This window comes from Trichechus manatus, unplaced genomic scaffold (assembly GCF_000243295.1).
Source record: "Trichechus manatus latirostris isolate Lorelei unplaced genomic scaffold, TriManLat1.0 scaffold00004, whole genome shotgun sequence".
NCBI classification, from domain to species: Eukaryota; Metazoa; Chordata; class Mammalia; order Sirenia; family Trichechidae; genus Trichechus; species Trichechus manatus.
In genome coordinates this window covers 20,434,130-20,448,420 of record NW_004443940.1, presented here as the reverse complement: position 1 = coordinate 20,448,420, position 14,291 = coordinate 20,434,130, and the positions used below count along the sequence as shown (strand labels likewise).

Below are 14,291 nucleotides of genomic sequence, written 5' to 3'. Positions count from 1 at the left end.
AAAGAAGACTTAATTGATTGAAACTAAAAGCAATTTTCATTACAAATGTTTTTGTCTGGTCAACAATATAAATAGTTAATTGCATAGACATGCCATTTTTAAATGGTTTGAAAATGAACAGTGTTGCTGCTGCTTTTATATCTTTTTATTGGTTTTTGTCCTATCAGATATGTCCCTTGGTCCCATTGAAATTATTCTTTAGTAAAAATTCTTCTTTTAGGGATATTGCATTATCTGTGTTTTTCAAAAATTTTGCCCCGAGGGGCAATTCTGCTTTGTCCTGTAGGGTTGCTATGAGTCAAATTCAACTCAATGGCAATGAGTTTTGTTTTATTTTAAACAAACATTGAACAGTGCTTTATACATATACAACATACATAAAGCACATGGGACCTGAGACCCAGTAGGGAAGCACAGAGCCCCCCTCCATCTGAGTACGTTCGCTCTTAGAGTGAACTGTTGAGCCAAAGACCCCAAAAGCCTGCTCTATTAAATATTCTCTCGCTCTCAATCCTCCCCCTCCTGCCCCACCTCTAACACATATAGTAGAACTTGAATAAGTTAAATGCACTTATGATGCGACCACACTACTTTCTTCTTTGTGTCTTTTATTCTGTTTAACTTATTCTAATGTCTGTGGAAATCCTGCACACCTCCACCTAAGCCAGATGCTTTCTCTCTCATGAAGCTTCTTCTGTTCATTCTCGTAATAAGGGATATATCATTTTCTAATCTCTGGTAAAACCATGTATTTCAAGTATCATATATTAATTTAGATTAATTATTGTGTTCATCTTCAAAGACAAGGACAAGCATATATGAATCCATGTGACACCCTGCAATCACTTATATAATAAGTTCCTAATAAATATTTGTCAAATAAATGCCAAGGGATGAATTTCTACTTGTAAAACTGTGCCTTTTTTTTTTTTAAAGTTGCATGGCATTGTAGGATCCATCACTCTTTCTGAACATTTCGGTGGCGTTTCCAGGGTTAATAGTGGGTGTCAACAGCCCATGCTAATTTACCATTTTGTCTACATTATGAAGTCCTTTGCAGTGCTTTAAAATTTCAGATAGTTACATAACCTCTACACAGAAGAAAACTTTGCTTCAAGTGGTACTTTTAGTTTAAAATACTTACAGGTATAAAAACAAGGGCAGGGCTTTGTGTGAGCGTTCAGCATCCTAATAAAATGCTTCTTAATCGTTCATTCACTAACTCATCTGTCTCTGATCAGATTTCTTTTTGTCTTGTAATAAATGCAATGATGGAAGATAATGATAGGTATCAACATAAGTAGAACAGAGAATTTCTTAATATAAAATAATGATTTAAATTTATAGAAATTGTAGAAGTATAAAAGTTGGCCATTCAACCTCCCTCCTTTTAAGGGTTGGTAAAAGCTAAAAGCAAGGCTATTTATATTTTTTAAATCGATTAAAGCCATGTATTTCAATTTCATATTTTGCTTTGTTACAGGATCCTCATGCAGAGGAATTTGAAGACAAAGAGTGGACATTTGTCATAGAAAATGTAAGCTAATGGCAAATTCCTTCATATTTAACATTTGGACTATATACATTATTAAGGTGCATTAGCATTTTGGTAGTAGGAGAAATGTTGCCTTATGAAAATCAGGAAGTGATTTGTGGCTCTGAGATTTTTTCTAGTGAAATGGTAGTCAATAGCAGAATTGTTTTTAAGAAATGCTTTTATTAAAACTGTAAAAGTAAATATGCTGTCCAATACTGAATTATATACAGGTAGTCCCAGACTTACCACGGGGTTCCGTTCTGATGACTCCGTCGTAAGTTGGTTCTGACATAAGTCAAATACTTTGTTTTTTTTTAGTTTTCATTATTATTGCCTTTTGTTATCAGTATCTTTATAAATACAATCTTTATTTGTCTTTGGGGGTTGGAAACATTACAAATAAACGTACAGATGTATTTTAATACATACATATATACATAAAAAAATACACAAATCATAAAAATCTACTCCGACATTGAATAAGAGTTGGACGACATTGGCGTTTTGTCAGTTGCAGTGATACGTCTGCTTGTGGAAGGTTCTATATCATCTGGATTATCCCTGGGAATGGAGATGGTGTTTCTAGTCAGAAAATTGGTGAGAGTTGTCTGTATGGCCCCTTTCTTTTTTTCTTTATACGTTTCACAATAACATCTCACTGCTTCCCAAATCCGCCTGTCGGCTTTAGCAAAGTGTCAGCATTTGGGTCCGTGATTTCAAGCAACTGAAGCCCCTGATTTAGTTTAGAGAACTAAATCTATATGGCAATTAAAAAATTGAACATCTGTGAGTGAACATCTGAGAATGATAACATCAGCACATTACGTGCTGCAACACTGCATATAGTATATGTTACTAACCCTAAGATGTACAAAAAAGCAAAAACAAAAAACAGATGGTTGGTCCTAACTGTGGTTCATTATAACTCAAATATGTAGTAAGTTGAGGACTACCTGTGTGTTCTGTTTAGGGCTTGAAGGCAAGACCATGTTTTATTCATCTTGTAATCTGTTCTGCATCTACTATGGTGCTTCTCACATAACAGATGTTCATTTAAACATTTGTTAAATGGAACAGTGAATGGCTTTTGCAACCCCTAAATATAAAGCATATCCTTTAACTTTTTGTTTGGGTTGAGGCATCTAGAGTGGTGGTTTAATAACCATCTTAAGTTAATTTAGATATTGTGGAATCCCAAGTAACTAGTAGGCATATAGGAGGCCCTGGGCAGTGCAAACGGTTAACACATTTGGCTGCTAACTGTAAGGCTGGCAGTTCAAGTCCACCCAGAGGCATCTCAGAAGAAAGTCCTGGTTATCTACTTCTGACAAATCAGCCACTGAAAACCCTGTAGAGCACAGTTCTCCTCTGACATGCATGGGGTCTCCATGAGTCAGAATTGAATCCATGTCAACTGGTTTTTGGTAATAGGCATACAGTAGGTATCATGGATTGAATTGTGTCCCCCAGAAATATGTGTCAGCTGGCTGGGCCATGATTCTCAGTGGTTTGGCAGTTATGTGATGATGTAATCATTCCCCATGATGTGATCCAATGTGATCAGCCAGTCAATTGTAAGGAGAATTAGGGTAGGGTACAACACCCTTACTTAGGTCACAGCCTTGATATGATGTAATTGGAGTTTACTTGGGGTGTGGCCCACATCACCTTTAATCTTACAAGAGACAAAAGGAGAGAGAAATGAGCAGAGAGAGGGGGGGGGATCTGCTACCACCAAGAAAGAAGAGCTTGGAGTGGAGTGCATCCTTTGAACCCAGGATCCCTGCACTGAGAACCTCCTAGACTCAGGGGGACACTGATGCCAAAACACATGGAGATTTGCAAAGAATGCTGAGCCCACACATGTTGAAAGGGGACAAGGACCTTCCCCCAGAGCCCAAGAGAGAAAGGCGTCCCCTAGAGGTAGCGCCCTGAATTCAGACTTCTGGCCTCCTAAACGGTGAGAGAATACATTTCTCTTTGTTAAAGTCAACCACTTGTATTTCTGTTAAAGCAGCACTAGATAACTAAGAGAGTAGATGTTCAATAAATGATCATTAAATGAGGAATAGAGAAGGCAGACAATTAAAGTATAGTGATTAAGAATGTGGGCTCTGGAGTCAGATAGACCTTATTTCAAGTCCTAGCTCTTCCACTCACAAGCTCTTTGTCATGGGCAATTTCTTAATTTCTCTAAGTCTCAGTTTTCTCAGCCGTATAATTATGGGGTTATTGTGAGGATTAAATAATTCTCAGTGAATGTTAGCTTTTACCATTGTCGTCGTCATCATCATCATCATCATCATTGTTCTAAAACATGTTTATAGCAGGCTTACAACATGCATTACAGCATATTCTTTCTATGCCTGCTTGACTCCTGCTTTGCATTTCAGTGATAAAATGAATCTTACACTTTCCTTAGCAATAGCTGGGCTGTTTTTAGGCCTAACGAGATGGGAAACTTAGGACTGAGGTCAGCTTCAAACATAGTAGAGGGATTCTGATGGCTTGCTTACAAGCCAATAACATTGTGTTAAAGGTTCACAACAATTTTGACTTTTCTGTAGTGATAGACTTGAGCATTATACTTAAAGTAGTAATTAAAGTTAAAAAAAAAAAAAGAAACTCCTTGAAATTGGTTACAGCCTCAAAAGCTAGCTTTCATTAACTTAGCAAGAACCTCTGCCCAGTGGGTAGTCTTTGGGTTTTCAACACTCATATATCTTATTATACATCTGAAGTCTCTTTGTTAACTCGATGGATTAAAGATTAAAGCTGTCAAATTTGAGTTGTAATTAATGGCAAAAGTATGTGAAAACTAACCTTACATCTGTTTAGAAAGGTATTCTTGTTACCTGATTGATCTCACCTGAAAAACAGATCATACACTAACTAACCTACTGGAAAGTGGATGAAGTTATTCTGTGCAAGTAAAAAAAAAAAAACTATGTAATATAGATCTGGGAAAAATAGTTTTCTTAAATGCTGCATTCTGTATTTCATAAAGATATTTTAAAAGTCAATAAACAGTCAAATTTAAAATAAAATGATAAAATTTAAGTGCATTATGAAATAAAGAGGTATATTTTGGATTATCCATTTCACATTTGGGTATATATTTCTCAAGCCAAAAAGCATCTTTATAGACTTTTAATGAAATATGTATTTATTTAAGCTTATTATGCTCATTTGCCTGTAAAATTCTCAAATGGTTGAAATTGCTAGAAATCTGTCAAATAAGGGAATGGCATGTGAGGAAAATGGAAAATAAAACACATTAGCATTTGTTCTCCCCAAACATCTGTTAATAAATTAGATTTAAGAAAAATTCGATAAAAATGATACAAATGGCTTTTAACTATTATTCATGTTGTTTACTTTATAAAACCAACATTTTTATTGAAATATTCCTAGAAATTAGATTTTACTATGCCATCAGATGATTTTGAAGATTTTACTCCAAATGATGTGGTGGAGAGTACACTGCATTTATGGAAATTCTCAGCCATCATTATGTTTTTTAATCGCTGAAAGATTTTCTGCTTCCTTTTCTCTCTGCCTGCTCACGTTCTTATTTGAAAAATTGCACTTTTCTTTCTCTCATCTCATGTTGTTGTTAGCTGCCATTGAGTCGGCCTTTGATTGGTGGAGACCCCTCGCACAACAGAACAGAACACTGCCCCGTCCTGTGCCGTCTCCATGGTGGCTGGTGTTTCAGACTGTTGTGACCCATAGGGTTTTTACTGGCTGATTTTCAGAAATAGATCGCCAGGCCTTTCTTCCTAGTTTATCTTAGTCTGGAAGCTCTGCCGAAACCTGTTCTGTAACATAGCAACATGCAAGCCTCCACAGACAGAGAGGTAGTAGCTGTTCATGAGGTGTGTTGGCTGGGAATCAAACCTGGCTCTCCCGCACGGAAGGGAGAATTTTACCATTGAACCACCAATGCCCCATTCCCATCTCCATGGAAGACATGAGCTTTGGATTGGGTTAGAATTGAGTATAAATCTTGGTGTTATGTGTTCAAAACCAGGTGACCTTGATTATTCTCAAGGACTCAGTTTCTTCATCTATAAAATGAAGAATTTCTACTAGATGATCTCAGGTGGCTTTTCTAGGTCTATGACTTTGTTTTAGTCAATAGGAATATTTTCATAAACTTTTTGAAAATTAATTGTTGTAGATCAAATCTTTTATTTTCAAGTTCATGAAGAATAGACTATTTAAAGGAATTATCTAGTGTAGCATTTCAGAATCAATAATTTTCTAATTTATGTATTTTAGAAATCTATATTAGCATATATATTTTTTCTATATCCTTTTATTTCTGAAGTAGATTACGAATATTGTTGCAAATCTCCTACTCTGAGTTCTCAGCACAGCAGTTTCTTTCCACCTACTTTTTGTTTTTATAATGGTTATTTCCAGTGCCAGATGAAAAAAAAAAAAGGAAGAAGAAGAAGAAAGAAAATGGAATTGTGGTATAAACTAGCTTTTTATGTAAAGGAAGGTATTAGCCTTTGTAGCAGAAACCTAATTTCAATACCAAGGGAAACGTAGGTACTAATGAGCTAATGTGAAGAAAAATAGAAGTAATCAGAATTTGGGAGGGGCAGGCAATTTCCCCATTATTAGTAATGATGATAACAACAATAAGATTTCCTAGGAACCCCATGCAAGAAAATAACAAACTTTTTATTAGATAAGTTTCTTATGATTTTATTATTGTTGGCATATGCCTGTTTTTACAGCAGGGTTTTTTTTTTTTTTCCTTCCCTATAGGCGATTAGTGATTTGGCCTATTTTAACAGTATAACATGTTTATTAAAACAACCCCCCCCCAAAAAAAAAAGTAAAGAGAAAAAGAAGAAATACTAAGTGTATCCATTATCAGATTTTACATTACATAAAGTTACCAGACCTCAGAAGTATTGTGAAATTGCTATATTCTTAATGCATGGGAAAAAGCATTAATGTACATGTTGTGACAAAAGCATTTAAACTATAGACTAATTAATGCATTTGAACTGTGGTGTTGGTGAAGAATATTGAATATACTGTAGACTGCCAAAAGAACAAACGAATCTGTTTTAGAAGAAATACAACCAGAATGCTGCTTAGAAGCGAGGATGGTGAGATTTTGACTCATTTACTTTGGACATGTCATCAAGGAGGCCAATCTCTAGGAAAGAACATCATGTTTGGTAAAGCAGAGGTCAGTGAAAACAATGGAAACCCACAATGAGATGAATTAACACAAGAGCTGCAATGATGGACTCACACATACCAACAATCATAAAGATGGTTTCGTTCTGTAATACATGGAGTCCCCATGAGTCGGAGCCGACTCAACAGCAACTGACAACGTCAACTCAAAAGAGAATATACTAACTTGCATACTTTGGATTAAGACAAGTTATCACAAACTGTGAACTACTTAATGTCAAAGGATGAGTTTGTATAAATAAACCTATGACAAAACAGAAAAGGAAGTGCTGTATCCTCATCTGGAAGATGGACTAGAGTTGGATAGCCCTCCCTTTGTAGTTTTCAGGAGTACCTGATTTCTTTCTGTAGGGACCAACTCCTGTATAGTGAGAGGAATAAAAGGAATTTGAGAATAGTTTCTTGTCTTTACCCATCCAGGTGTGTTAACTCTTTTTACGTACCTGGAAAATCTAGGTCAGTTTTCTGAGATGCAGTAGGACCCTGCTTGGTAAGTACATTTAACAGGGGAAAAGTTCGGTTCCGTTTGTCTCTGTGTCTACACTGGTTTTGTACACGGTGCCTTTCGTGTAGTAGATAATCAATATGTATTTGTTGAAGGGGTGAGTGAATGAGTGATTATAGTTAAATCAGTGAACTGTTAGAAATCCTGTAGGAGTTATTTTTTTGAGTGTGAATTTCTACCTATTTTTCTTATTTATTTTTAAAACTGTGGTAAAATATATGTAACATAAAATTTGTCAATTTAACCATTTTAAATGTACAATTCAGTGGCATTAATTCACAATATTGTGCAACCATCACCACTATTTATTTTTTCATCACCCCAAACAAACTCTGCAAGGAGCAATCCTTTTTAAGAGAGATATTCCATCAGCATTGATCAACTATATTGAAAAATTCAGAAAGTAGTGGCCGTGAGATAGTATGTGAAAGATCTCTATGGCATAACAGCAGAAGCTCTTCTGACCAACCTCAATTTAGCTTACCTGGCTTGATTACCTCGTGCTTTCTATTGTGTTTGTAAAACATCCTGATTTCAAGCCCACATGTGTCCACATGGCTAATAGGCTGCTCTCTGACACATTTCTATACACTTCTGCTCTCTCAGATGAGTTGTAAGTTGGGTTTAACCCCAGACCTCTTAATACTATTATTGACTTGTTTTTGAAATCGTATAATTTAATTAAATATTTCATAGACCAGGGAAATATCAACTTGAAAGATTATTTTATGAAAACTCTTAAATTCTTTAGAAAGAGTTAATAAAAATAAGTTGTAAAAACTACTGTCAAATCTGTTGTGGATAAGACAACAGTGAAAGATTGAAAAAAAAAAAAACCTTATACAAATCTAGAAGGATCTTGCGTTCAGATTGCTACTCTGTTGTCCTTAAGTATTCATTTTATTTAAAAGGACATAAAATTGGAAATCACAGATGGCTACATTATGCATGTGGATTATACAAGAAAATCAGCAATTAACAGGGGTTATACTCAAAGAAAAGGCTGTAAAAACTGGTGAATGAAACACAGTGTGTGTTGAGCAAAATTTAAATGTAAGTCTCCACTTTAATTGACCAACTCCCTGTCCCAATCACATCATTTAATAGAGATTCTACTGTAAGTATATATTAAGCAAGCCAATCTCAAGATATCTGCCTATGTATCTATCCATAGCATTAAAGAACTGCTCTTAGGCATTTTCTTTTAAACCAAAATTTAATCTAAGTAGACATTACATTTTTCTGGTAGTAGTGGTTTACTTCGAAGCCCTTGTGGTGTAGTGGTTAAGAGCTCGGTTGCGAACCAAAAGGTCGGCAGTTTGAATCCACCAGCTGCTCCTTGGAAACCCTATGGGGCAGTTCTACTCTGTCCTATAAGGTGGCTGTGAGTTGGAACTAACTCCACGGCACCCAACGACAACAACGGTGGTTTGGTTTATTTTACTTGACGTCATCTAATGATGTATTTTTAGCCTTTCAGATAAATGGCCCAGTATTCATTCATCCATGTGCACATGCAGTCAGTTAGTAAGTAAACAAGTATTTACTGAGCATATAATATGTGCTGGGTGCTGTTCTTGGCACTAGAAATAAAATGGTATCTAAAGTAGATAAAAATCTCTTCCCTCATGGGCCTGTGTGTGTGTGTGTGTGTGTGAAACAGATAATAAAATTAATGTGTGAAATATTTGTTAGCTAATATGAATATATATTTTTTAAAAATTCCTTTGCCCATGGAGTCAATTCCGACTCATGGCGACCCTACAGGACAGAGTAGAACTGCCCCATAATGTTTCCAAGGGGTGCCTGGTGGATCTGAACTGCCGGCCTTTTGGTTAGCAGCCATAGCTCTTAACCACTATGCCGCCAGGGTTTCCAATATAAATATATAGTGTATGTTAAATACGTAGTATGTTAGATAAGTGCTATAGAGAAAAATCAGGGAAGGAGGATAGGGAGCCTGTCTTTATGATTACGTGGACCTAATGAGCCTTCTTATTCTTGGTGGGAGCTCCAAAACAGAATTAAAATATGTCCATCAAATTAATTTAAAATATATTTTAATAAGAGAGTTGATGAAATGAGTATTGTGAGACTATGGGAAAGTTTAAAAATAACCTTGAGATGCTGTGTAAACCTTTTCCTAGGTTATAGCTCCCCTCAGTGGTGAATGATGAAATTGACCCTTGCCTGGAGAAAGCTCTATTCCTGCAGATCATCATGTAGGAATAACATGTTGCGATGTTGTGCTCCTTGATCTACCTTACATTTTAAATAAGTTTGGACATCACATAGAAAGAGCTTGGGAATTTTAAAGGGCTAAGGAGCTTTTAGTCTTTTCCTCTTGTAAGATCTGGGTTTTGTTTGAAAGTCTGTTAGTAAATTGCTCTGACACTGAAAAGTCATGCTGTTTGAATGGAACTTTAATACTTTTCATTTCTTTACATGTTTGTGTTTCAGTCCCACAGTCAGTAAAGACATTGTGAGACTTTACCCATAATGTCCAATAGTAACAGTAGAAGAGTGAAGTTTTCATTTAATATAAAATATCCCCCGAAAACAGGGTAGTCTTCAAACTATATAACCCTAACAAATTTACTGGGCACTTACTGTGTATCAGGTACTGTGGTACACACTTTATCCCATTTACTCATTATAGTAACTCTGTGTGAGGCAGATATTACTAACCTTATTTTACAGATAAGAAAGTGAGGCATAGAGAGGCTAAATAAGTTGCTCAAAGTTTTATAGCTAACGAGCCGGGATTTTATCCAGTCTTCTCTTTCTGTAGGTCCTTTGCCCTTCATCTCTATGCAGTATCCATCCCCCTTGGGAACAAAGATGAAAAGAAATCATTTGAAACTGTAGAATCCTGGAAATGTTTTAATCAGCCTTCTTTAGTGGTAAAACTGTGAGGAGTATATGTGTATTAAATTTATAAAGGTAGTCTTTAATTATTGTTCATATTTGGCCCAGAAGTTATTGGGCTTAATTACTTGATTGCTGTTAGACATTATAAAATGAAATTCCAGAATTAATCAGTCACCAGAATTCTGAATATTTTTTCTCAAGGCAACCTTCCTCTTTCTTTATCTAAGTTGAGATAATGCTGTCTTCATTTGACTGTTTCTTTTGTTTCTGGTTATAGGTAAGATTTCCCAAATTTTGTCTGAGTTTTTTCTTAGAACCAGAAAGCTGCTTATACAGAAGCTGAAAGTTTAGAGGTGATTCTACCTTGCTAGCTTTGTGACCTTTCATCTTTTACCATCTTAGAGTACTCAGGTATAAAATGATGGTGTTGATAACTACATCATAGGTCATTGTTAGAAATAATGTATGTAAAGCATCTAGCTCTTTAAGGAGTAGCTATTTTTATAGCATTGCTTTCTGGAGGACATAGAAGAATAGCAAGGAAAAGAAGACAGATTTCCAAATTTATTGTTACAGGGTTTTAGTTTTTTCACTCCTTATATCACTTATGTCTCTCAGTAATTTAGAGACTTTTCACCATTATCTCAAAGGAATGGTAAGGCACCTTGTAAACATCTCACTTTGATTAAACTTAAAAATATTTTCATGTTTCTAAAGATGTCAGCTTTTAATTTAGGACATCTTCCTGTGTGCATTAATCCAGTATTAAGAACCAGTGTTTTCTGAAATTAAACAAATGCTGGTTATTTATTAGTATCTACCTTTGAGTCTGACAGTCTTTGTGCTTTGTGTATTCACAATATGGATATACAAATATACTTCAAAAACAAGTATAAATGAGTTTTAAATTATCCTTTATTTTGGATTATTGACAATCCTTTTCCCTCTTAGTAGTGTAGATAATCAAGAATGGATACTTAAAACATGTTTCTGTTTTATATCTACCACAGTATAACGTCTGTTCATGGTAGGGATTGACTCTGTGGTTTTTTGTTTTGTTTTTAACGTGAAACCACAACAGTTATATTTACAAAACATCTTTTTTCCTTTCTGATGTTTTAAATTCTGAACCTGTAAGCCCCAAGGTTATATCTATAAATTATACTCATAGGTGTTAGTTTTTAAAATTCTAGAAAATTATATTCTTTAGATTCTGATGGTTTTTGAATGGATCCAAAAATGCGGGTTGATGAAAGGCACCAATCTAGGCTGAATCCATTCATTTATTCAATCTTTCTACAAACATTTAATGCACACCTTTGACATGCCCAGGCATTTTGTGAATATTGAAGATGGAAAGTCAATTAAGACATGCAGAATTTTGATTCTGAGTTGCATTGTTCCCATCCCTCCCACATTTTAACATCTCTGAAATTGGGATCATCTTACATCTGTTGTGTCCCCCAGTTATAGTTGGTAGGTTTTTTCTTTCTTAGTGCTATATAAGATTATGGTGCATATTAAAACCAAGGGAGACTTAATAACATAAGCTCTCATGGAGCTTGTAAACTAGTGAGGGTATCATATAAGTAAAGAAAAGAACTGCAAGAAAAAGAATATCCGTAGGGTCCTGTAGAAATGTAAAGAAAGGTAGACTCAAGGAAGACTTCCTGGAGGAAGTGACTACAGAACTTAGTTTTCAAGAAAAGCTGGAGTTATGCAAAATGCACTCTAGGCAGAAGAAGATCACATAGAAGGGCAAGAGAGATGATGGTGAGTTTAAAATAAAAAAAACTAAACTTGTTGCTGTTATCTTGATTCCGACTCATGGCAACCTCATGTGTTACAGAGTTGAGCTGTTCCACAGGGTTTTCTTGGCTATAATCTTTACGGAAGCAGATCAACAGGCCTTTCTTCCAACAGTACCACTGGGTAGGTTTGAACTGCCAGCCTTTGTTCCACCTAGGGACTATGTTGGTGAGTTTAGAGAATTATAAAATATCCTGTGATTGGAGAATAGAGAGGGAGAAGAAAGTACCAAGTGAGGTGGGCAGAATCCAGGTCATGGAGAACTTTATGTGACTTGCTAAGGTGCTTAGACATTTTCCTATAGGAACTGCTGACGGATTTTAAGTAGAAAATCGATGTAATTAGAAATTAAAACTAAAATTATAAGCCATTTAGAAAATAATTGTAACTTTTACACTAACAATCAATATTTCCAGTTTTCAATCAGAAAATTATTTTTTTCTTTTTTCCTCTGCTTTTTTGGGTCTGGGGGTTCTAGATCTTGGTTGAATCTAGAGCTCACTCCCAGATAATAATAAGTTCCTCCGGTCACTCTCCATAAATAAAATAAAATCCATTGATATGTGTTAGTTGAAATGCCGACTTTTCTTTAAAGTTTGATTAAATCTTCCCCATCCCCAACGTGGAACAACTTCTAGTCTGAAGCCTGTAGTTGAGGAGTGAGGAGTATAGTAAGCTTCTTTATTTTGCCCTACTTTTCTGTCCACTTCACCCATTGACAGGGTTGTCTCTGCTTTCTCTAAGATTGAGGCAGTAATGAGGAGGTTGGACTGGACAAGCGAAAGTCAGAAAAAGTCTTGCCTGGAAGCAGATTTGGTAAATCCAAGAGCTGATTCTTACGGAGCAGGCAGGAAAAACCAGTGGAAAATCTGACCAAGGTGAAAGAGAAAAAAATGCAAATACACAGACTCGGGAATGAGAAAAAGGGTGTTTATAGGTTAGATTTTTTTAAATTGTGAGGGAATATTATGTACAATTATGCTAGTAAATTTGAAAACCCTAGACCATATGGTCAATTTTTTACGAAGTGTAAAAATTAAATTAAGACACAGTAAAAAATAATTATTAGAACAATGCCTTTGAAGAGATTTAGGCTTACAAAGGATTATTTATAAAAAGGCTTTAAGCCCAGTCTAGTTTATGGACAACTTGATACACATCTTTAATATGCAGATATTTCCATTACTATATTAATTACTGCAAAGCATGAAGAACAATTTTCCACTTTATTCTATGAATTTACATAACCTAAAGAACAAAGCCTGCTAAAGATAGTACCCATAAAGAAAGCTACAGATCAACTTCACTTAGAGGTGTAACTGTAAAAGTCTTACTGGAGGAAGAAGCTAATACATTATTTGGGGTGCTGATAGAACTAATGGAGTTATGCTCTGCCAGGGAATTATCATGGGAAGATCTAAAGCCATGTAACCCTGTGTATTGGGAAGAAAGGAGACCTGGTGGTGCAATGGTTAAGTGCTCAGCTGCTAATCAAAAGGTCAGCAGTTCAAACCTGCTAGCCACTCCCGGGAGAAAAGACCTGGCAATCTGCTCTTATAAAGATTACAGCCTAGGAAACCCTATGGGGCAGTTGTACTCTGTCCTGTAGGGTCACTATGAGTTGGAATTGATTTGATGGCATTTCAATGGCACACAAAGCAACAACATTGGGGAAGGTATGGGGGGAGGAACCCTGGATACATATGGAGATTTCTCTTTAAAGCTTTGTTATACTGGGTAAGTTAAGTAAAACTTTTCCCATCTCAAGTATATGCTTTACCTTAAATTTCTGTGCTTGTGATGAGAACTCTGTGAAAGTAAAGCGAAGCAAAAGCAAGAAGGAGCCAAGTAGACCCAAGAAGACCATTCATGGAGAGCACACCTTTAATGTCTGTGCTCAGCATAAAAAAAAACTCCACTCCTAGAATTGTGGTCTGTTGATATATGGTCTTTGCCCTCATCCCTGACCCTTTCTTTTTTTTAAAATTTTTTATTGTACTTTAGATGAGGGTTTACAGATAAACAGTCAGTATACATATTGTTTTATGACATTGGTTAACAACCCCACGACATGTCAACACTCTCCCTTCTTGACCTTGATGACCTTTTTTTTGGGTGAAGATATACATAGCCAAAGTTACACCGTTTTGAAAGTTTCTACGTGTACAGTTCAGTGACGTCGATTACATCCTTCCAGTTGTGCTGCTATTTTCACTACCCTTTTCCAAATTATTCCATCACCATTATCTTCAACTCACTGTCCTTTAGGCTTCCCGTCCAAGCTTTTGAGTTGCTGTTGTCAATTTGATCTCACATAGATAATTCTTTTTTTTTTTTTTTTTT

General features: G+C 35.7%; 1 protein-coding gene across 4 annotated transcripts in view; it reads left to right on the top strand.

Annotated features, from left to right (window-relative positions):
- Nucleotides 1-14,291, top strand: part of EHBP1 (EH domain binding protein 1) — a 378,078-nt gene that overhangs the window by 95,730 nt on the left and 268,057 nt on the right. For all 4 annotated transcript variants that reach the window (XM_023733397.1, XM_004369280.2, XM_004369281.2 and 1 more), the window contains one exon: nucleotides 1,484-1,537. In XM_023733397.1, the coding sequence (XP_023589165.1) occupies nucleotides 1,484-1,537 (54 nt within the window). The remainder of the gene's footprint in view (nucleotides 1-1,483; nucleotides 1,538-14,291) is intronic.